The sequence below is a fragment of the Lotus japonicus genome, chromosome 4, assembly GCF_012489685.1.
Source record: "Lotus japonicus ecotype B-129 chromosome 4, LjGifu_v1.2".
NCBI classification, from domain to species: domain Eukaryota; kingdom Viridiplantae; phylum Streptophyta; class Magnoliopsida; order Fabales; family Fabaceae; genus Lotus; species Lotus japonicus.
In genome coordinates this window covers 47,934,164-47,956,419 of record NC_080044.1, presented here as the reverse complement: position 1 = coordinate 47,956,419, position 22,256 = coordinate 47,934,164, and the positions used below count along the sequence as shown (strand labels likewise).

The following is a 22,256-nucleotide window of genomic DNA, read 5'->3' as shown; positions in this document are numbered from 1 at the left end:
GAACCCAGCTTGGAGGTTTGGTCCTGCTTCTGCTGCTTCTACTTGACTCCTTCACTTGCTTGCTCCTCTTTTTCTTTTTTATCTTTCTTTTGGATTAAAATTAAAGAAAAATAAAATTGTTTTGGTGGGAGCTGCGAGATATCGAGAGAGGGGATTTTGGTGAATTTACTAGGGGGTGTCAAATTTTCAGCAAAATATCGTGAGTGGGGGTGAAATTGTGGAAGAGAAAAGAGGGAGTTTGAAGTAGAAAAGGAGACAGGGTGGCAGTTGACGATGATGAGTGGGAAACTGAGGCCTGTTATAAATGCTATTTACTGCATAATCATGATTTTTTCATCTTCCATAGACCATGTTTGTGTATTACTACTATACTTTTGTGCTAGCATTTCACAAAACTAGTGTTTTCTTTTTTACTTTACAATTTGATAGAGTAGTATTTTACTTGAAATTATAATTTAGGTTCAAGCTTATTTGATAGGTTTATAAAGAGTGTTCGGACTTAGAACTTGGTGGATACCCTTTGTATTGATAAAATAATCTGCAATTGCTATTGGGCCAATGGAGGGCAAAATAGTAATTGTAATTTGGTGGCTTCAAAGCTCATTGTTATTTCCAAAGCAAATGGAGAGGATTGGGGCTTAAGCGTGTTCGTGTAAATAATGAAACTTTGGTCCATTGAAGAAAAAATAATAATGAGGCTTTGTTTGTCTGATTTTTCTTCTTCCCTCATCCTCCTCCCTCCTTAGTAGAGGTTTTAACGGCATAAAATGCTCGTTTTGAGTTGATAGTTAAACCTTTTTGAATTTGACATTTTTATTCGAAGTAAAATGGAGCTTAACCAAATCAATTACTGACTTAAATAGCATTTAGTAAGTTATCGACATTTTTGAAAAAATTTCGAAATAAAATTACGTACAAGGCCAATACTTATGAGGCTATGATTTTTAAGTCATCGGTAAAACTATATTGCTGACGGCTTTTATGGGTTATTGACGATTGTTCTTGCCATGAACATTGAGAGAGGGTATAGCCCCTAGAATATAGAGATTGCACTTGGAGTGAGAGAGTTAGAGAGAGAATGTAATTGAATTTCCTGTGTATGCAAATGAGTCAAGAGTGTAAGATCAAGTTTTGATCGAGTAGTACAACTCTATGTTTTGATGATTACAAGTTAACATTTTAGTATGAGCAATTAGGGTACTCTAACGTGTTTTTCTGAGTGTGCTATTTACAGGCTCTGGCCTCAATTTTATCTCACACAAATCAGAAGCATTGTGCTTAAAGAGTGACCCAAGCAACGCTTTCGCAACATCTATGTTCACTCTGAACAGTAGAAAAGCTTAAGAAGATATGAAGTCAAACAAGCTCTGATATGGACTCAGTCACTTGAAGTTCTGAAGATCCAGACGTTCTGACAACCCAGACACTCTGAAGGTTCAGATGTTCTGATGGTGTAGAAGACTCTGAAGATCCAGAAGCTGAAAAGTGGAGACTCTGAAGATCCAGAAGCTGAAAAGTGGAGACTCTGAAGTCCAGAAGCAAAATGGCTCTGAAGACCAAGTACTTCCCTCTGAGTTCAGAATCAGAAGGTACAACGGTCAGAGGATCCATGCTTCCCTCTTACTCTGATCAACAAGCTTCACAAGTTCCAACATGAAGCATTCCTCTGATCAGAAGTCTACTAGGTTAACGGTCAAGTCACTTTCCAAAGTTCAAAAGCAAATGTACTATCCTGACGACCTACCTAACATTCTCAGCCACAACAGAAGCTGGAATATCCATAACTGCCCTCCAACGGTAGCATTCTCATGCAGCGTTCAAACCCTATTCCTTGGAGTATAAATAGAGGCTGAAGATTGAAAGATGCGGTTGGAAGAATCTCACACGCGCAAGCTATATTCAAACCTTCTAAGCATTCTTTCATCTTGAATTCATTGTGTTTACTATTAGCTTTTCAGAAGCAATTTCTTTGTAAACATTCTTTCTTAAACAGTTGTTTAGTTACCTTTAGGACATCAAGGTTGATCGGATCCTAAAGAAGACTAAGAGAGTGAATCTTAGTGTGAGCTAAGTCAGTGTATTGTTAGTCACTTGTAGGTTTCAAGTGCAGTTGTAACAAGTACCTGATTAGTGGATTGCCTTCATTCTAAGAAGGAAGAAATCACCTTAACGGGTGGACTGGATTAGCTTGAGTGATTCATCAAGTGAACCAGGATAAAATCCTTGTGTGCTTTTCTATCTCTTATCTTAAGCACTTTATTCTCGAAAGATTTGTTAAAATCTTTAAGGTGGAAGTTTTATTCTGAAAACGTTATTCAACCCCCCCCCCCTTTCTACCGTTTTTTCATACCTTCAATTGGTATCAGAGCGCAAGTTCTGATTACCACACCTAACAGTGTTCAGTGATCCGGGCCGGTGTGAAAAACAAATGGCCACCACCAGTGAAACGCAAAAAGATGGTTACAATGCAAAGCCTCCCATGTTCGACGGTCAAAGTTTCGAATATTGGAAAGATAGAATTGAGAGTTTCTTTCTGGGCTTCGATGCAGATCTCTAGGATATTATTGTGGATGGCTATGAGCGTCCAGTTGATGAAGAAGGCAAGAAAATCTCCAGATCAGAGATGACTGCTGAACAAAAGAAGCTTTACTCACAACACCACGAAGCTAGAGCTATTCTTCTGAGTGTCATTTCCTATGAAGAGTACCAGAAGATTACAGATCGTGAGTTTGCCAAGGGAATCTTTGAATCCCTGAAGATGTCTCATGAAGGAAACAAGAAAGTCAAAGAATCAAAGGCGTTGTCCTTGATCCAGAAGTATGAGTCCTTCATCATGGAGCCCAACGAGTCCATAGAGGACATGTTTTCCAGATTTCAGTTGCTAGTAGCTGGAATAAGACCTCTCAAAAAAAGCTACACAACAAAAGATCATGTCATAAGGGTCATCAGAAGTCTTCCTGAAAGCTGGATGCCTCTAGTGACTTCAATAGAGCTTACAAGAGATGTTGAGCGTATGAGTTTAGAAGAACTCATCAGCATACTGAAATGTCATGAGCTGAAGCGCTCAGAGATGCAAGATCTGAGGAAGAAATCTATAGCCTTGAAATCCAAATCTGAGAAGGCTAAATCTGAGAAGTCAAAAGCTCTCCAAGCTGAAGCAGAAGAATCTGAAGAAGCATCAGAAGATTCTGATGAAGATGAGCTGACTCTGATTTCAAAAAGGCTCAACCGTATCTGGAAGCACTGGCAGAGCAAGTACAAAGGCTCTGGAAAGGCCAAAGGAAAGTCTGAATCCTCAGGCCAGAAGAAGTCCTCAATTAAGGAAGTCACATGCTTTGAGTGCAAAGAATCAGGGCACTACAAGAGTGACTGTCCAAAACTGAAAAAGGACAAGAGGCCAAAGAAGCACTTAAAGACAAAGAAAAGTCTGATGGTGACTTTTGACGAATCAGAGTCAGAGAATGTTGACTCTGATGGTGAAGTTCAAGGACTCATGGCTATTGTCAAAGACAAAGGAGCAGAGTCAAAGGATGTTGTTGACTCTGACTCAGCATCAGAAGGAAATCCTAATTCACACGATGAAAATGAGGTATTCGCTTCTTTCTCAACCTCTGAACTGAAACATGCTTTGTCTGATATTATGGATAAGTATAACTCTTTATTGTCTAAGCATAAAAAGTTGAAAAAGGACTTATCTGCTGCTTCTAAGACTCCTTCTGAACATGAGAAAATTATTTCTGATTTGAAAAATGATAATCATGCTTTAGTTAATTCTAACTCTGTTCTTAAGAATCAGATTGCTAAGTTAGAAGAAATAATTGCTTGTGATGCCTCTAATAGTAAGCATGAATCTAAATATGAAAAATCCTTCCAAAGATTCCTGGCTAAAAGCGTAGACAGAAGCTTAATGGCTTCAATGATCTATGGCGTAAGCAGAAATGGAATGCATGACATTGGCTATTCTAAACCAATTAGAAATGAGCCTCATATGCCTAAAGCTAAATCTTTATATGAATGCTTTGTTCTCTCTAGTACTATATTGCCTGATCCTTTACCTGCTGAAGTTGCTAAACCCCCTCTCAAAAAGGGATCTTTCTCCATGTCTAAATATCATGCAAAAATTCCTTTACATTACCATGTTGAGAAACCCAAGGTGGTCAGAACCTCTGGGGTAACTAACAAGAGAGGACCCAGAAAATGAGTACCTAAGGATAAGATTATCTATGTTGCAGATATCCTTGATAGCTCCACTGAAACACCAATTATGGTATCTGGACAGTGGATGCTCGCGTCACATGACGGGAGAAAGGCGTATGTTCCAAGAGCTAAAACTTAAGCTCGGAGGCGAAGTTGGCTTTGGTGGCAACGAAATGGGTAAAATTGCTGGTACTGGTACTATTTGTGTAGATAGTAGTCCATGCATTGACAATGTTTTGTTGGTAGACGGCTTAACTCATAACTTATTGTCTATAAGTCAATTAGCTGACAAGGGTTATGATGTTATCTTCAATCAAAAGTCCTGTCGGGCTGTAAGTCAGATTGATGGCTCTGTTCTGTTTAACAGCAAGAGGAAGAACAACATTTATAAGATCAGATTATCTGAGTTGGAGGCTCAGAATGTGAAGTACCTTCTGTCTGTTAATGAAGAGCAATGGGTATGGCATAGACGGTTAGGGCATGCCAGTATGAGAAAGATTTCTCAGCTGAGTAAGCTCAACCTTGTCAGGGGCTTACCCACTCTGAAGTTCTCTTCAGACGCTCTTTGTGAAGCATGTCAGAAAGGAAAATTCACAAAAGTCCCTTTCAAGGCAAAGAATGTTGTATCAACCTCAAGGCCGTTGGAACTTCTGCATATCGACCTGTTTGGACCAGTGAAAACTGAGTCTATAGGTGGCAAGAGACATGGGATGGTCATTGTTGACGACTATAGCCGCTGGACATGGGTAAAATTTCTAACCCGCAAGGATGAGTCTCATGCTGTGTTCTCTACCTTCATAGCCCAAGTGCAAAACGAGAAGGCTTGTAGGATTGTGCGTGTCAGAAGTGACCATGGTGGAGAGTTTGAGAATGACAAGTTTGAGAGTCTGTTTGATTCCTATGGAATTGCACATGATTTCTCTTGTCCCAGAACTCCTCAACAAAATGGTGTTGTTGAGAGGAAGAACAAAACTCTTCAGGAGATGGCTAGAACCATGCTCCAAGAAACTGGCATGGCTAAGCACTTTTGGGCAGAGACAGTAAACACAGCGTGTTACATTCAGAACAGAATCTCTGTGAGACCAATTCTGAATAAGACTCCTTATGAATTGTGGAAGAATATAAAACCCAGCATTTCTTATTTTCATCCTTTTGGTTGTGTTTGTTATGTTCTTAACACTAAGGATAGACTGCATAAGTTTGATGCTAAATCTTCTAAATGTTTATTACTTGGTTACTCTGATAGATCTAAAGGTTTCAGATTTTATAATACTGATGCTAAAACAATTGAAGAATCTATACATGTTAGCTTTGATGATAAGCTTGACTCTGATCAGTCAAAGCTAGTTGAGAAGTTTGCAGATTTAAGCATAAATGTTTCTGACAAAGGAAAAGCTCCAGAGGAAGTTGAGCCAGAGGAAGATGAACCAGAAGAAGCTGGTCCCTCTGATTCACAATCTCAGAAGAAGAGCAGAATCACTGCGGCTCATCCTAAGGAATTGATTATGGGCAACAAAGATGAACCAGTCAGAACCAGATCAGCCATCAGACCCTCTGAAGAGACCTTGCTTAGTCTGAAAGGATTGGTGTCCTAATTGAACCCAAGTCAATTGATGAAGCTCTTCAGGACAAGGACTGGATTCTGGCTATGGAAGAAGAATTGAATCAATTTTCAAAGAATGACGTTTGGAGCCTAGTGAAGAAACCTCAGAGTGTTCATGTGATTGGAACCAAATGGGTGTTCAGAAACAAGTTGAATGAGAAAGGCGATGTAGTCAGAAACAAGGCAAGGCTAGTTGCTCAAGGCTACAGTCAGCAGGAAGGAATAGACTACACTGAAACATTTGCTCCAGTAGCAAGACTAGAAGCAATCAGACTGCTGATCTCTTTCTCAGTGAATCACAACATAATTCTACATCAGATGGATGTTAAGAGTGCCTTCCTAAATGGATACATATCAGAGGAAGTCTACGTTCATCAACCCCCAGGTTTTGAGGATGAGAAGAACCCAGACCATGTTTTCAAGTTGAAGAAATCTCTCTATGGTCTGAAGCAAGCTCCCAGAGCATGGTATGAGAGACTCAGCCCATTCCTTCTGGAGAATGAGTTTGTAAGGGGTAAAGTAGATACAACTCTCTTTTGCAAAACTTACAAAGATGATATCTTAATTGTGCAAATTTATGTTGATGATATTATATTTGGTTCTGCTAATCAATCTCTATGCAAAGAATTTTCTGAGATGATGCAGGCTGAATTTGAGATGAGTATAATGGGAGAACTCAAGTACTTTCTGGGAATACAAGTTGATCAAACACCAGAAGGAACATATATCCATCAGAGCAAATACACTAAAGAACTTCTGAAGAAGTTCAATATGCTGGAATCTACAATTGCTAAGACTCCAATGCATCCTACATGCATTCTGGAGAAAGAAGATGCAAGTGGTAAAGTTTGTCAGAAGCTCTATCGTGGTATGATAGGATCACTTCTATACTTAACTGCATCTAGGCCAGATATATTGTTTAGTGTTCATTTATGTGCTCGTTTCCAATCAGATCCGAGGGAAACCCACTTAACTGCTGTTAAGAGGATCCTAAGATATCTGAAAGGTACCACTAACCTTGGCTTGATGTATAAGAAAACATCAGAGTATAAGCTTTCAGGTTACTGTGATGCTGATTACGCTGGAGATAGAACAGAGAGAAAAAGCACTTCTGGAAATTGTCAAAATTCTGGGAAGCAACTTAGTCTCATGGGCAAGCAAGAGGCAATCAACCATTGCACTATCTACTGCAGAGGCAGAATATATCTCAGCAGCAATATGCAGCACTCAGATGCTCTGGCTGAAACATCAGCTGGAGGATTATCAAATCCTTGAGAGCAATATCCCAATCTATTGTGATAACACTGCTGCAATTTCATTGAGTAAGAATCCTATCTTACACTCAAGGGCAAAACACATTGAGGTAAAGTATCATTTTATTCGAGATTATGTACAGAAGGGCGTACTTCTTCTGAAGTTTGTTGATACTGACCATCAATGGGCATATATCTTTACAAAGCCCTTAGCAGAGGATAGATTTAATTTCATTCTGAAAAATCTGATTATGGACTTTTGTCCAGCATGAAGATGGATCAGAACCTCTGACTATGATGCTTCTTTATCAGAAGATGTCTAGTTCAGAAGGTAACTCTATCAGAGTTTAAGTACCCATTGGTGCTGACTCTGAAGCTGAGACAGTAAACGTGTGTCAGTAATTATGATACATAGTTCCTTGTGCCCGTGCTGACAGTCTGTCGTAATGAGTGTTGATGTGCTTCTCTCCCTCGTGTGATATGTGTATTAACTTTTGCTATGATGTCTTTAATTTTTAACCGTTGATTTTACTTTGCTTTTTTATCAACAACGGTTATTTTCAAAAACCCACTATACACACACGTTCTCCTTCACTTACGGATTTACTCTCTCTCTTCAGTTTTTCAAAATCCTTATCCCCACGATCTCTCTTTCTCTCTCTCTATTCATCCTTTTCCTTTCTACCCAAAACCTTCAACCGCCTTCAAGATGGTGAGACTCTCCTGATGGACATGAATCGAGCTATTCAAGAACTTATGCGTCGCTCTGAAAAGCCTTAGTTTTTAGGATTTCTTTCGTTTTTTTTTTCTTCTTAATTTATTTTACTTTTAATTTAAGATATTTGCATTATGTGCTATATTCTGTTTACTCTTTGTTTCTCATTGCATATTTTATAACATGTGATTGCAAAACCCTTCTTTATTAATATCAATCATATTCATTACATCATACCTTTCTTTTCCCTATCTAGAATGGAGGATCCTTCCTCATTCTTCTGCATTCTTGGCGCTGCTCCACTCTTTCCTTCTCCAGACGATCCAGTGTATACTCTATGTTGCCGAGCTTGATGCTCAGCTCATCTCTCTCTAGACTATCTTCCATCGTCTTGAGTCTCTTTTCAACAGTTTCCTTCTCTTCCAGCAGATTCAGCTCCACCTGGAAAAGCTCCTGAATCTCCTCCACGAAGCAGAGGAACTCCTTCAGATCTTTCTCCATCTCTGGACCAAGATCTTCTTCCAGTAGTGTCTTCGTCAGCTCTTGTATGGTCTTTGTACCATCAGGATGCCTAATATTGAGGAACATATCTTCCTCAAAAGCCTTCCTTCTGAGCTCTTCTAATGCAATCCTGTATGATGCCATTTTTCTTAATTGGAATTGATCGAGTTGTGAAGCTTACCCTCTTCTTAATCGCTTTATATAAGCTTCATCCTCTCTTTGGAAGTTACTGCTCCTATAGTTTCTCGAGGTTAAGTCCTTGGTAACTGAAGCTTCTCTTTACTTCCGTGGACGGTGGTAAACGTTCTTCATTCGCATTAACTCCCTTCTTTAATTCGCTTAATTCTCCTTCATGCATCGTTTATTTCTCCATCCTTCTGAAACTTAGACCTTCTCTAAGGGGGAGTACCTTGTACTTCAAGCTAAGTTTTTCACACCCCTTGCTTTTTGCTTATGACAAAAAGGGGGAGTACACCCAGTTTTTGATGTGTAAGCTGTGTTAGTGTGATTTATTTTTCTTTTGGAGAATTTAAGAGTTCCACCTTTATGACCATAGATGTGTCACTGGGCAAATACAAGGAATACATTTCACTTCTTCTGAAGTGATTCTATTTGACTCTGATATACTTATTGTTGACTCTGAATACTTATGCGCTCTGATTATTTCAATTCATCTATGTCATATATTTTCACTCTGAACTCTTATATTATTTAGCTCAGAATCTAGACATTACTAACGTTTTCATTAAGTCTTAGATTCAGGGGGAGCTATGCTCTGAATCAAGCTGTGACTTGGATTCAGAATGAGCAAAATAAACTATTCACATCAGGATAAATCTAATTCTATTTCTCTAAACTCTGAGTGAATTCAGTTTATTGCTTAAGAATTGTTCATCAAAATACTTGGTTTTGTCATCATCAAAAAGGGGGAGATTGTAAGATCAAGTTTTGATCGAGTAGTACAACTCTATGTTTTGATGATTACAAGTTAACATTTTAGTATGAACAATTATGGTACTCTAACGCGTTTTTCTGAGTGTACTATTTACAGGCTCGGACCTCAATTTTATCTCACACAAATCAGAAGCATTGTGCTTAAAGAGTGACCCAAGCAACGCTTTCGCAACATCTATGTTCACTCTGAACAGTAGAAAAGATTCAGAAGATATGAAGTCAAACAAGCTCTGATATGGACTCAGTCACTTGAAGTTCTGAAGATCCAGACGTTCTGACAACCCAGACACTCTGAAGGTTCAGATGTTCTGACGGTGTAGAAGACTCTGAAGATCCAGAAGCTGAAAAGTGGAGACTCTGAAGTCCAGAAGCAAAATGGCTCTGAAGACCAAGTACTTCCCTCTGAGTTCAGAATCAGAAGGTACAACGGTCAGAGGATCCATGCTTCCCTCTGACTCTGATCAACAAGCTTCACAAGTTACAACATGAAGCATTCCTCTGATCAGAAGTCTACTAGGTTAAAGGTCAAGTCACTTTCCAAAGTACAAAAGCAAATGTACTATCCTGACGACCTACCTAACATTCTCAGCCACAGCAGAAGCTGGAATTTCCAGAACTGCCCTCCAACGGTAGCATTCTCATGCAGCGTCAAACCCTATTCCTTGGAGTATAAATAGAGGCTGAAGATTGAAAGATGCGGTTGGAATAATCTCACACGCGCAAGCTATATTCAAACCTTCTAAGCATTCTTTCATCTTGAATTCATTGTGTTTACTATTAGCTTTTCAGAAGCAATTTCTTTGTAAACATTCTTTCTTAAACAGTTGTTTAGTTACCTTTAGGAGATCAAGGTTGATCGGATCCTAAAGAAGACTAAGAGAGTGAATCTTAGTGTGAGCTAAGTCAGTGTATTGTTAGTCACTTGTAGGTTTCAAGTGCAGTTGTAACAAGTACCTGATTAGTGGATTGCCTTCATTCTAAGAAGGAAGAAATCACCTTAACGGGTGGACTGGATTAGCTTGAGTGATTCATCAAGTGAACCAGGATAAAATCCTTGTGTGCTTTTCTATCTCTTATCTTAAGCACTTTATTCTCGAAAGATTTGTTAAAATCTTTAAGGTGGAAGTTTTATTCTGAAAACGTTATTCAAACCCCCCCTTTCTACCGTTTTTTCATACCTTCAAAGAGTCTCTTTCAAATGGTAACTGCTCCTTAATTATAGGGTGGGAGTTGGGCCTCGTGTGCATAGTTGTCTCTGGTGGGCCGGTTGGGCCTCGTAGGAGGAGGCCAAATTCCAAGGCTGGGCGACCGCCACTTGGCGGGTAACCCCTGGGCGTAGCTCTCTAGGGGCTCGCCCAGTCCAACGGCTTTTGGCTGTCACTAATTAGTGTTTTTCTTCTAATGTGTAGGCAATTTTTGTAGAGGGAGAGCAATGTAACTTATACTTGAGAGGGAGAATGTTGAGAATTCATGTGTGTGTTAGAGTTTCACATTGATTAAGAATGAATTATGTGAAGACAAGATAAAAAAAATATGACTCATAAACTAAATATCTTAAGGGTTGGGATAAATATGTGGTGTACAGATATCTTGGTAGTTTTTCATGTTACCCCATTGGTGCAGGTTCTCGTTGTTTAGGCTCCTTTGTCTCCCCAACACTTGAGAGCTGGGGTATAAGTGGATTGCTTGCTAGTCTGGCTATATGGAGGTTGTGGAGCTAGTTACTAGTGCTTTTGATGTTCAAATTTGTTGGTTAGAGCATGAGGAGTTAAGCTTGGGACGCTATGGTTTCTCATATTCCTAGAGAACGCAACATGGTTGCAGATGAGTTAGCTAGACAAGCTTCTATAGAGATGACTCTTTTTTACGTTTGGAGGCTTCTCCCTGTTAAGTTCAATCGCTATTTATATTGTCTATCAACGTTTTGAATGGTAACAATTTTCAAGAGTATAAGTGTTGTGATATCGGAAAAAGTAACACAAGAAAGGGGGTTTGAATTGTGTTCCCTAAAAACTTGAGTTTTCAAACGATTATAAGTGTTCGCAATCGTTTGATGCAGCGGATGAATATAAAGATAGTAAAGTTAAATGACAGTAAGCACACAACAATATATCTTGGTTCACCCACAAACGATTGGGCTACTTCCAGTCATTGGCAGTACCAAGATTTCCACTAACAAGTATCAATGACTTCTCCTACAACAAGTATTCTACACGACTTATCCCAACAAGTATTCTGATGACTTCTCCTAACAAGTATTCTACAGGACTTCTCCCAACAACAAGTATTATGCAGGACTTCTCCTAAGATCTTTTTCAAGATCGTTTGGTTCAACAGGTTTCTCTTCTTACAAGAGTGATTGTAGACTTTTACAGTGCTGATGAACTACAAAGTGTTTGAGAAGGATATGACTCTTGAGTATACTTTGAGTTCTAAATCTAGAGATTGGATAGAGGATTTGACTCTTTGGTTTTTCTCTCAGACAATAAGGATTTGACACTTGAGCTTATTGAAGAAAATGGCTCAGATGAAAAGTTCTAGCTTATTTTCTTGATTCTGCAGATATGACGTTTCATTCCTTGTATGAGAGAAAGAGGAAACTGATTGTAACAACGTAGTACTTGTTTCCTTAGACATAGTGCTTTGTGAGATATCATGTGATTGCTTGCACTTGCTTTCTCTTCTCAAATGTCAAAGGATTCAAAATTGAACGAGCCGCTCTTTCTCTAGATATTACACTTCCTTTATTATCACTTGAGACGAACGATGATGATGATCTTTAATAACTTCAATCGTCTCATGATCCAGTAGCATTGATCTTTTTCTTGCATAGCTTATATGAAGAGATTTTAAGCAAGGGCAAATAAGTATGTAAACATGGATGATAGCTTGGTTTAGCCAACTCATCAGAAGTCCGAGTGTGATACATATTATGGATTGAGGAACCATAATTAGAAAGTTTCTTGGTTTTTAGATTGAGAAAATCATAATAAAATATATTTGGAGGGTGTTATGATAATTACGCATTCTTAATCTCAATTGAAGATCTATGAGGAAGATATATATCAATATGGATTTCACCAATGTATGTCGACCACCTCTTATCAATAAGTGTACAAATATTGATTGATCCAGATACTGTGACTTTCTTGATAGTTATAGCCACATAATAGACGTGTGTATCCAAATAAGGATGCAATTAAACAAATTATATGAGATGGAAAACTGAAGAAATATGTAAAGTATGGCCATGATGACGGACAATGTCATTTTTACAAAAATAATAGAAGGAGATCTAGGAGTCATCAAGGCCGGGATAATGGTCGGAGTGACTAGGAACTTTGTTCCTTGAGAAAGTCTAGGTGAGATGCTTCTTCTTCTACCCAACCATTTTCTATTAGAGAGGTTGGGATAAGAAGTTAAAAATATTGAGTGTCTTTCTAACGACCCATGGTTAAGGAAGCTGCAAGGTATGGATTTAAACATTTATTAATGGAGTCATTGTTAGAGGAAGAATCGCTCCAGTCTAGTCTCTTCATTCCAAATATATGTGTCCTCCATAAAAATCTTTTTATACAAATCTTTTAAAGAATCAACTTTTGTTGAAAATTTGTCTGGATCCCTCTGTAAAAAAGAAAATGGGCTCTACACTCTGAAATGGAGTATAAGACACCTCAACGACAAGTTCATATAGGAAGTTGATTTTAACCATTGTAATTGAATAGGAATAAACAAACTTGTAGAAGAAGTATATCTGAAGAGAAAAGACTTTAAGAAATGAAATGGAAATTAGAGAACCAAACGAACACTTAGATTTTTAACCATGAGGTTTACTTTCAAATAAAAAAAAAACCCAAATTTTTTAAAAAGTGAAATGGAATGTAAGGCTTAGCATGAAAGGTAAGTTCAAAAAATTTGTATTAATAAGAAATAAGAAAAGTTGTGGAAAGAGGTAATATTCTAGAATGTTCCCACCTTATTAATATTTAAAAATTAAAACTTAAAAGTTACAAAACTTAACCAAGACGAAAAATTGAGAGGGTGGTTTTTTAAACTATATTTTCTTTAATCATATTCAATTTTAAAACTGCGAAATTACTCATAAAAACTTTTTCTCAAACTTGATTATTTTTCAGGAATAACTTGATGAATATTGAAATTCTTGTTCGCCTCAGACAAATGTGTTACACAATGTTCAGGACATTGTGTAGAACATGCACACAATAAAACACAACGTTAAAAACAACCCACAAGTAACAACAACTACAACAGTAAATAGCACAAGAGATGGTAACCCAGTTCGGTGCAATGTCACCTACGTCTGGAGGGCTTCAGCCCAAGAAAGATAATCCATTATTATAAAGAATCAAGTACATCAAGGTCTTAGTTGAAAAAACCTTGTTCACAGCCTTCCTACTTATTCCTACCAATGGATTATTACTTAGAACTCCCCCTAAGTATGAGACCCCTCTTTCTTTCCCTCACAATCACTGCCACAGTGATTGAATCTCAAAGTACAAATGGTTGTAGAGAAACACTCTCAATGAAACACAACAACTCAGTGCTTATTTGATCAATGAAAGCACATGAGTTGATTACAAAACTCACACAATGAACTCACAAAGAAAACCCTGAATACAACTAACACACTGTAAAATCTCTCTCGTACAACAGCTAGGGTTTCTTCAACACTTTAAATAGATGCTCCACTGGTGGTGTCTTCAATGGGCTTGAGCATCAAAGAGTCCACAAATAAGGCCAAATCAACATTTAAGTTGATCTACACAAATTAACCCTATTTCTCTAAATAGGTTAATTTCATTAATCACAGAAGACACATCCAGCTAATAAAACCGTGTGCAGCACCGACAAATCTTCACAATTAAAAAAATAACGTGAAACACGTAAACACTTCTAGCAACCTTAATCACAATGTCCTGCCAGATGCTCCGGACATGAGGTTGCACAACAGACAAAGACAATGTTGTTTGTCACACCATTAATCACATCACACAACTTAGACAAAATGCAGCAACACTTAAAGAATCTTCATCAACACAAAATACTCAACAATCTCCCCCTTTGGAAAATTTTGTCTAATACACCATATGCATCCCTTGATGAATCAGAAAACTAACATAGCAGCGGAATAACATACTCAAACCTTGAACACATGAACACACCTTGCTTGAGATAAGCAATACATCACCACAACACAGTACACCACCTTGCTTGAGATAAGCAAGAACACGATCATGCATCACCGAAACAACATTGGCGTCTGAAACTTACTGAAATATAGACTATCATACCATAGCAGCACCAAAACAACATAACTACCAAAGTTACCAGAGTAGTCATCACAATACTTCTCCCCCTTATTAACAGAATTTGGCAAAGGGTAGAGACAACATCATTCGGCATCAAATACAACCATATCGAATAAGAGCATAACAAATAAAACAAACTAATCAGAATCAGAACCAGATGTCCCAACATCCTGAGCAACACCAGCCTGAATTCCATCTTCAACAACAGAAGCTTTACCCATAGTCAACCTTTTGATCAGCAGATCAAACTTCTTCTTCCTCTGAGTGCAACTCACAATGGTATCTTGAAGAGTCTTGAACACTTCCATAAGTTCAGCAAGAACATCACCAGGGTCAGCAGGGGACATTGACACATTTACATACTCAGCTCTAGCTTGATCAGTCTCAACAGCATTGTCCTGGACATGTGGTCCAACATACAGCCTGGGATCAAAGGTAAGAGGAATTGCCTTCTGCAAAGGATACTCATCCGAGGCCACAGTCTTAGGGTGCTGGCTGAGGATGATCTCAGAGATCAGAGATCGAAATGCAATGGGAAACTTCACAGCCAAAGTATATGCATGCTTTATTGTTTGCTCAAAAACAAAAGCTCCAAAATCAAATGGAGTCTTAGTGCCAATCAAGTAAATCAACTTGGCAAGACCAATAGAAATGTGAGAAAAATGATTGGTTGGCAACCAATTTGCAGCTCCAATGCGGTTCAGCAAGGCATACTTGACACTCAAGGTGCCAGTAGACAACATACCCTTCTTGGGCCAAGATTTCACTTGCTCAGCAGTGATCTACTTAGTGATCACACTAAATGAAATGTCTCGAACATCATGAGCCACTTGGCTTCTACCCAGAAATGAATTAATCAAAAGGGGAGAAAAGTTAACAGGTTTACCTCTAGCATAAACCTTCTTGTACTTTGCACTTCCAGCCATATTGCAGTCAGGGGTGATATTCACAACAAATTCCTTCACAAGCTTGTCAAAACTGCGCCCAAATCCAGTGACAGTCTTCATAAGACCAGCAGCAGCAATCAAGTCCAGAACTTCTTGACATCCAAGAGCTTCTAGGACAAGTTCTCTCTCAAGAGAAACCCTTCTCTAAAAGACATACTTCCATCTGGAAGCACTTTCCACAAAGTGGAAAGAAATGTTGTCCAAAGGAGCTTCTGGAACATTCACTGGAACCCTCCTTCCAGACATTCTTTTTCTGGCAGTAGTGTCAATGTCTGAGACATCAGGCTCGACATATGACTCTTCACCATCTCTTCTTTTTCTCTTGACACTCTTCTTCTGAGGGGTCACTTCTTCAACAAAAGCCTTCTTCTTCTCCTTGTCCTTCTTCTTCTTGGCAGGGACTTGGACCTGTGTACTCCTATAAGTCTTATGAGTCTTGCTAGATTTGGATTTGGAAGAGGGAGTGGATGATTTTCTTTACTTTTTCTTTTTCTCAGACAACACTCTGGCCAACACATAGTCCTCAGACTCTGTGCCTTCATCATCAACCAATTCATGAACCTCTTCCTCGACAGCAGGTTCTTCAGGATTCACAGTGGGAGAGGGAGACACATAAACATCATTCACCAACTCAATAGATGGGAGTTGAGATACAACAGGACTTGCAGGAGTGACAGTCACAGGAGCAGGATTAATCTCTTCCTGATTTGAGTGATCACCATCAATATCAACATCAACACCATCATCAGCATTCAGATTGCTGATGGGAACATCATTAGCTTCCTTCCTAGTTGTTGGAACATCAGGCCCAACATCTTCAACTGGAATCGACATTAGGGGAGTTTCAAGAACATCATTCAGAACAGTTTTAATAACCTCATTAACATACTCACTTTGTTTCTCAGGGGCCTCGATTGTAACGGTAGGCTCCTCCAGAGTGCCCTCAACAATAGAACTCTTTTTCTTCTTGGGTGTATTCTTGGCGCGCTTCTTCTTGGTGCTACCTTCAGGTTTAAGATGTTGAAGAGGAGAAACATCTTCAAGAACTTCCTCTGCAATTTCAAAGACACTCGAGCGAGTAACCCTAGTCGATTTGGGGTTTTTTGGATTGAGCCCCAAAAAGCGAACACCATGCACATTTGTAACGGGCTTAGGACCAGAAGCCATCTTCTTGCTAGACTCTTGAGACATTATGTGAGAAAGAACAACTATGAAGCACAACACATGATTTTTCTTTGCAATAGAACAATGAGTAATCTTGAAGAAAAGTAAGAGATTGGTTGTAAGGATAAGAGTGGTTCCAAACAGGGTAGTTATAGGAGAAGTTACCAATGCAATCGTTCACTTCCTGATTATGCGTGCCACATAAGTAATGGATATCAAAATATAGTTGTTGGCACCCCAAATGCACGCTAATTGATATAATTCCTCAAAAAGACATATCCCCAATAATCCCCTTAATTTCTCAAATTGCACAGCATCAAGAGCTTTAGTGAAAATATCTGCCAGTTGATTTTTCAGTCCACACATGTTCTAACTTCACAATTCCATCCTCAACAAGTTCACGTATAAAGTGATGCCTGATATCAATATGTTTTGTCCTACTGTGCTGTATAGGATTCTTAGAAATGTTAATTGCACTCAAATTATCACAATACAATGGCAGGACATCCTGTGGGACATTGTACTCCTTTAACATTTGCTTCATCCAGATTAGTTGTGTACAACTACTCCCATCCGCTATGTATTCAGCCTTTGCCATAGACAATGACACATTATTCTGCTTCTTACTAAACCACGAAATTAGATTGCTACCAACAAAGAAACAACCTCCAGATGTGTTCTTCTTATCATCAGCACTACCAGCCCAATCAACATCACAATAGCCTATCAACATAGAGTTTGGATCATGAGAGTAGAGGATGCCATAGTCACTAGTTCCATTTACATACTTGATGATTCTTTTAACCTGCACAAGATGGCTAGCTTTTGGTTCAGCTTGGTACCTAGCACAAACACCAACAACAAAAGTGATATATGGCCTGCTTGTTGTAAGATATAGAAGGCTACCAATCATACTCCTGTAAAGACTCTGATCAACGCTAACTCCTTTTTCATCTCTAGTTAATTTGATGTGAGTAGCAACTGGAGTCCTCTTATGACTTGCATTCTCTAACCCAAACTTTTTAACAATGCTTTTGGCATATTTGCTCTGAGATATGAAGATGGTGTTTTCCATTTGCTTAACACGTAAACCAAGGAAATAGGTTAGCTCTCCTACTAAGCTCATTTCAAACTCAGATTTAATCTATTCCACAAAATGTTCCACCATTTGGCTCGACATTCCACCAAACACAATGTCATCAACGTAAATCTGGGCAATCATCAGATCTTCACCACTTTTCTTCACAAATAGAGTCTTATCAATTCCCCCTTTGATGTAGCCATGACTAATCAAGAATTGTGTGAGCCTCTCATACCATGCTCTAGGAGCTTGTTTCAACCCATAAAGGGCTTTCTTCAGCTTGTAAACATGATCAAGATAACTTGGATCCACGAATCCCTAAGGTTGTTCTACGAAAACTTCTTCATTCAAATAACCATTAAGAAAAGCGTTCTTCACATCCATCTGGAATAATCTAAACTTGAGCAAGCAAGCCAGTCCAAGTAGCAATCTGATGGGTTCAAGGCGGGCTACAGGAGCAAATGTTTCATCAAAATCAACTCCCTTAATTTGTGTATAACCTTGAGCTACTAGACGATCCTTATTCCTTGTCATTATGCCACTTTCATCTGACTTGTTTTTAAAGATCTATTTGGTTCCAGTGACGTTAACATTCTCAGGTCAAGACACAAGTTCCCAAACTTCATTTCTTTTAAACTGCCCTAGCTCTTTTTGCATAGCATGTATCTAGTACTCATCAGTGAGAGCTTCTTTGACATTCTTGGGTTCTATCTTTGAAATAAAACAAGCATTTAAAACTACTTCTCTGGACCTGGTATTCACACCTTCATTCAAGCTCCCTATGATATTCTCCTTAGGATGGATCTTCTGAATCCTGATTGAAGGTCCTTTTGAAGCAGTGGTAGGTTCAACATCTGCATCAGCATCTTATGACTTAGAGGATGATGGAACGTCTTGAACATCAGGTGGGACATCTGCAGGAATATCAGGAATTGATTCATCAACTTCTATGCACTTCTTGATTTCTTGAGGTTCATCATCAACCACAACATTGATTGACTCCATCAATGTTTTAGTACGCTGATTGTAGACTCTATAAGCTCGATTATCTTCAGCATACTCTAGAAATATCCCTTCATCACTTTTTGGATCCAACTTTCTCCTTTGCTCTCTATCTGCCAGAATATAGCACTTTCTCCCAAAAATGTGAAAATATTTCACTGTGGGCTTCCTCCCTTTCCATAGCTCATATTGAGTTGAGGTACTTCCAGAACGAATTGTGACACGATTATGAATGTGACAAGCGGTGTTCATAGCCTCTGCCCATAAATGATAAGGAATACTCTTAGCATGGAGCATGACTCGAGCAGATTCTTGGATTGTTCTATTCTTTCTTTCAACGACTCTGTTCTGCTGAGGAGTAATGGGGGCTGAGAACTGATGAGTGATCCCTTCAGATGAACAAAACTCTGCAAACTTGTTGTTCTCAAACTCCTTACCATGTCACTCCTGACTTTGACAATGACACTTCCCTTCTCTGTTTGAATGCGAAGACAAAGATCCTTGAATACTTCAAATGTGTCTGATTTCTCCCTTATAAAATTCACCCAGGTAAAACGTGAGTAATCAACACATACAAAAACATGACTTTTACCTCCTAAGCTTTCAACTTGCATGGGCCCCATAAGATCCATGTGAAGCAGCTCCAGAACCTTCGAGGTAGCCAGATGTTGAAGCTTCTGGTGGGACATCTTGACTTGTTTCCCTATTTGACATTCTCCACATATTATACCTTCCTGAATTTTCAGCTTTGGTATCCCTCGTATAGCTTCTTCAGTAATGATTCTTTTCATGCTCTTAAGGTTTAGATGACCAAGCTTCTGGTGCTAGATTTTGACTTCATCTTCTTTAGTAATCAAACAACGAGAGGGATGAGAAACAAACTGTGGAGTCCACATATAGCAATTGTCTTTTGAGCGTACTCCTTTCATCAAAATCTGCATATCTTCATTTGTAACAACACATCAAAATTTGGTGAAGGTTACATTCAGATCTTGATCACAAAGCTGCCCAATGCTGATCAAATTTGTAGCACATTTTCAAGACTTGGTGAACTAAGTCAATTTTCCATTGCCTTTTATCTTTCCTTTTGCTCCATCTCCAAAAGTCACATGACTACTAGCATGAGGCCTCACTTCTTCCAGATACCTTTTAACTCCAGTCATATGCTTTGAACATCCACTGTCAAAGTACCGATCTTCTCTAGCTGAAGTACGCAGGGATGTGTGAGCAATAAGTCCAGTAGGTACAACTCTAGGTTTCCATTCACTCTTGACTTTAGCCTGCCCCTTGGTTTCCTCTATCTTTGGTTGATCATTTGCCTTAGGATATCCATATAATTTGAAGCAATAAGGCCTAATATGACCAAATCTACCACAGTGATGGCACCTCCATGTTGAGTTTTGATAATTCCTAACTTGTGGATATTGATGTCGCACCCATTGTCTTGACTTCTGGTTAGACACCTGGTAGCCAGATTGTTTGCTCACAGCTTCATGTTCATTAGACATGTTCTTGCTTCCTTTATTCAAAGATGCATAGTTGAACCCATACATGTCTTATCCCTATCACTTGTTCCAGCAAAGAGAATCTCATCCAGAACATCTGAGCTTGTGTTCATCATGCGAATAGACTTTGTCATGTTTTCCATCTTGGAAGTTAAAACTCCAACCTCTCCAGCTAGCTTATTTCTTTCAGTTTGGAGTTCAATCACAAGCCTCTTTTGTTGCTGACCATAAATACATGCCTCTTTCCATTTGATGTACAACAATTTGTATGCTTCAGCCAAATATTCATCTGTGATCTCTTCATCACTAACACCATCTGATTCACATTTCCCTATAAATGACATTACAACATTAGAAGTTTCATTCTCATTTTCACTTCTAGATTCTTCATCAGACCATGTAGTAATCATTCCCTACTTCTGTTTCTTCAGAAACGTAGGGCATTCATTCTTGATATGCCCAAAGCCTTCACACTCATGACATTGTATCTCTTTGCTCTTGGCACCTCTGTCTTCTTCCTTTCCCTTACGCTGATATCCATAATTTTTGAAGTTGTCTGACCGGTTGTCCTGGACATTGAACTTAGGTCGCTTATCCAATCTCCTCAAGACTTTGTTGAATTTTCTGGCTAGGAGACCTATGGCTTCTGAAATTGTCTCACCATTCTCACTTTCATCCAGATCATCTTCTTCTTCAGTGTTGGAAACAAAGGCAATGATCTTGTTCTTCTTCTCAGGGCTATCATTCAAAGTTTTATCTCATAAGTCATAAGAGACCCTATGAGTTCATTAACTTTGACACTGCTTATGTCTTGAGCCTCTTCAATTGATGTGACCTTCATATCAAATTTCTTAGGAAGAGACCTAAGAATCTTTCTCACAGGCTTCTCTTCTGACATTTGTTCACACAAGACAAAGGAATTATTAGCCAAGTCATGAATCCTCATGTGAAAATCTGTAATGGACTTGTTCTCCTTCATTCTCATATTTTCAAACTGAGTGGTTAGGATTTGAAGTCGTGACATGCGTACTCTAGAGGTTCCCTCATGAGCAGTCTTGAGAATCTCCCAAGCATCATTGGCCACAAAGCACGTGTTGATTAATTTGAACATATTCTTGTCCACACAGTGAAATATTGCATTCAGGGCCTTGGAATTTCCCAGAGCCTCATCATCTTGTTCTTTAGTCCAGTCAGCTTCTGGCTTCAACTCCGTAGTTGACGTACCTTCTTTAGGTGCAAGAACTGGATGAGTCCACCCTTTGATAACAGCCTTCCACGTCTTGCTATCAATGGATTTGAGATAGACAACCATACGAGCCTTCCAGTAGTCGTAGTTAGTACCACCAAGAATTAGTGGTCTGTAAGCAAAGCCAACATCCTTCGAACCGTCCATCGAACCATAATTTGTTTTCCCTAGAGCTCACCCAAACAGAACAGGGTACCTGCTCTGATGCCAATTTAAATTCTTGTTCGCCTCAGACAGATGTGTTGCACCATGTTCAGGACATTGTGTAGAACATGCACACAATAAAACACAACGTTAAAAACAAACCACAAGTAACAAAAATGTAAGACCACAAGTGAATAAAATACAAGAGTTTATTGGATGGAATAAATTTATGAAGGAGAAGGTTCAGGAAAAGTCCAAGGATTGTATCAAAACCGATAAAAGTTATAGCACGACTAACATTCGCCTAATCTTAGGTCGAAGACCCTAGTGAATAGTTAATTTATACTTTAGGACACGATGGAAACTAATTCCAAAAATCTTCAGAGAAATATTAGAATTTCTCTTATTCGTCTATAAACAAGTATTTCGACGCGAAACCCTGGAACGTACGAACATCAAATTCCAATCCTCGGAGGTTTGCCGAAACTAAAACCCTGATAGTTCAAGAAAACCTAACGGTTGATGAAGACTTTTTCTATTCGGAGCTTCAAACGAAGATTCCACACGCGCCCACCCATTTCTCTTCATGTTTTCAATCTTTCTTCAGAAGAAAG

General features: G+C 38.8%; 1 protein-coding gene across 1 annotated transcript; it reads right to left on the bottom strand.

Moving 5' to 3' along the window:
• Nucleotides 1-14,690: 14,690 nt before the first annotated feature.
• On the bottom strand, nucleotides 14,691-16,691 carry LOC130712854 (uncharacterized). The gene is made up of 4 exons (XM_057562670.1): nucleotides 15,982-16,691; nucleotides 15,726-15,918; nucleotides 15,453-15,644; nucleotides 14,691-15,335 (listed from the first exon to the last, which is right to left on the bottom strand). Exons 1-4 carry the CDS (start codon nucleotides 16,689-16,691, stop codon nucleotides 14,691-14,693), a joined length of 1,740 nt encoding a protein of 579 aa, XP_057418653.1.
• Between the last annotated feature and the right edge of the window lie 5,565 nt (nucleotides 16,692-22,256).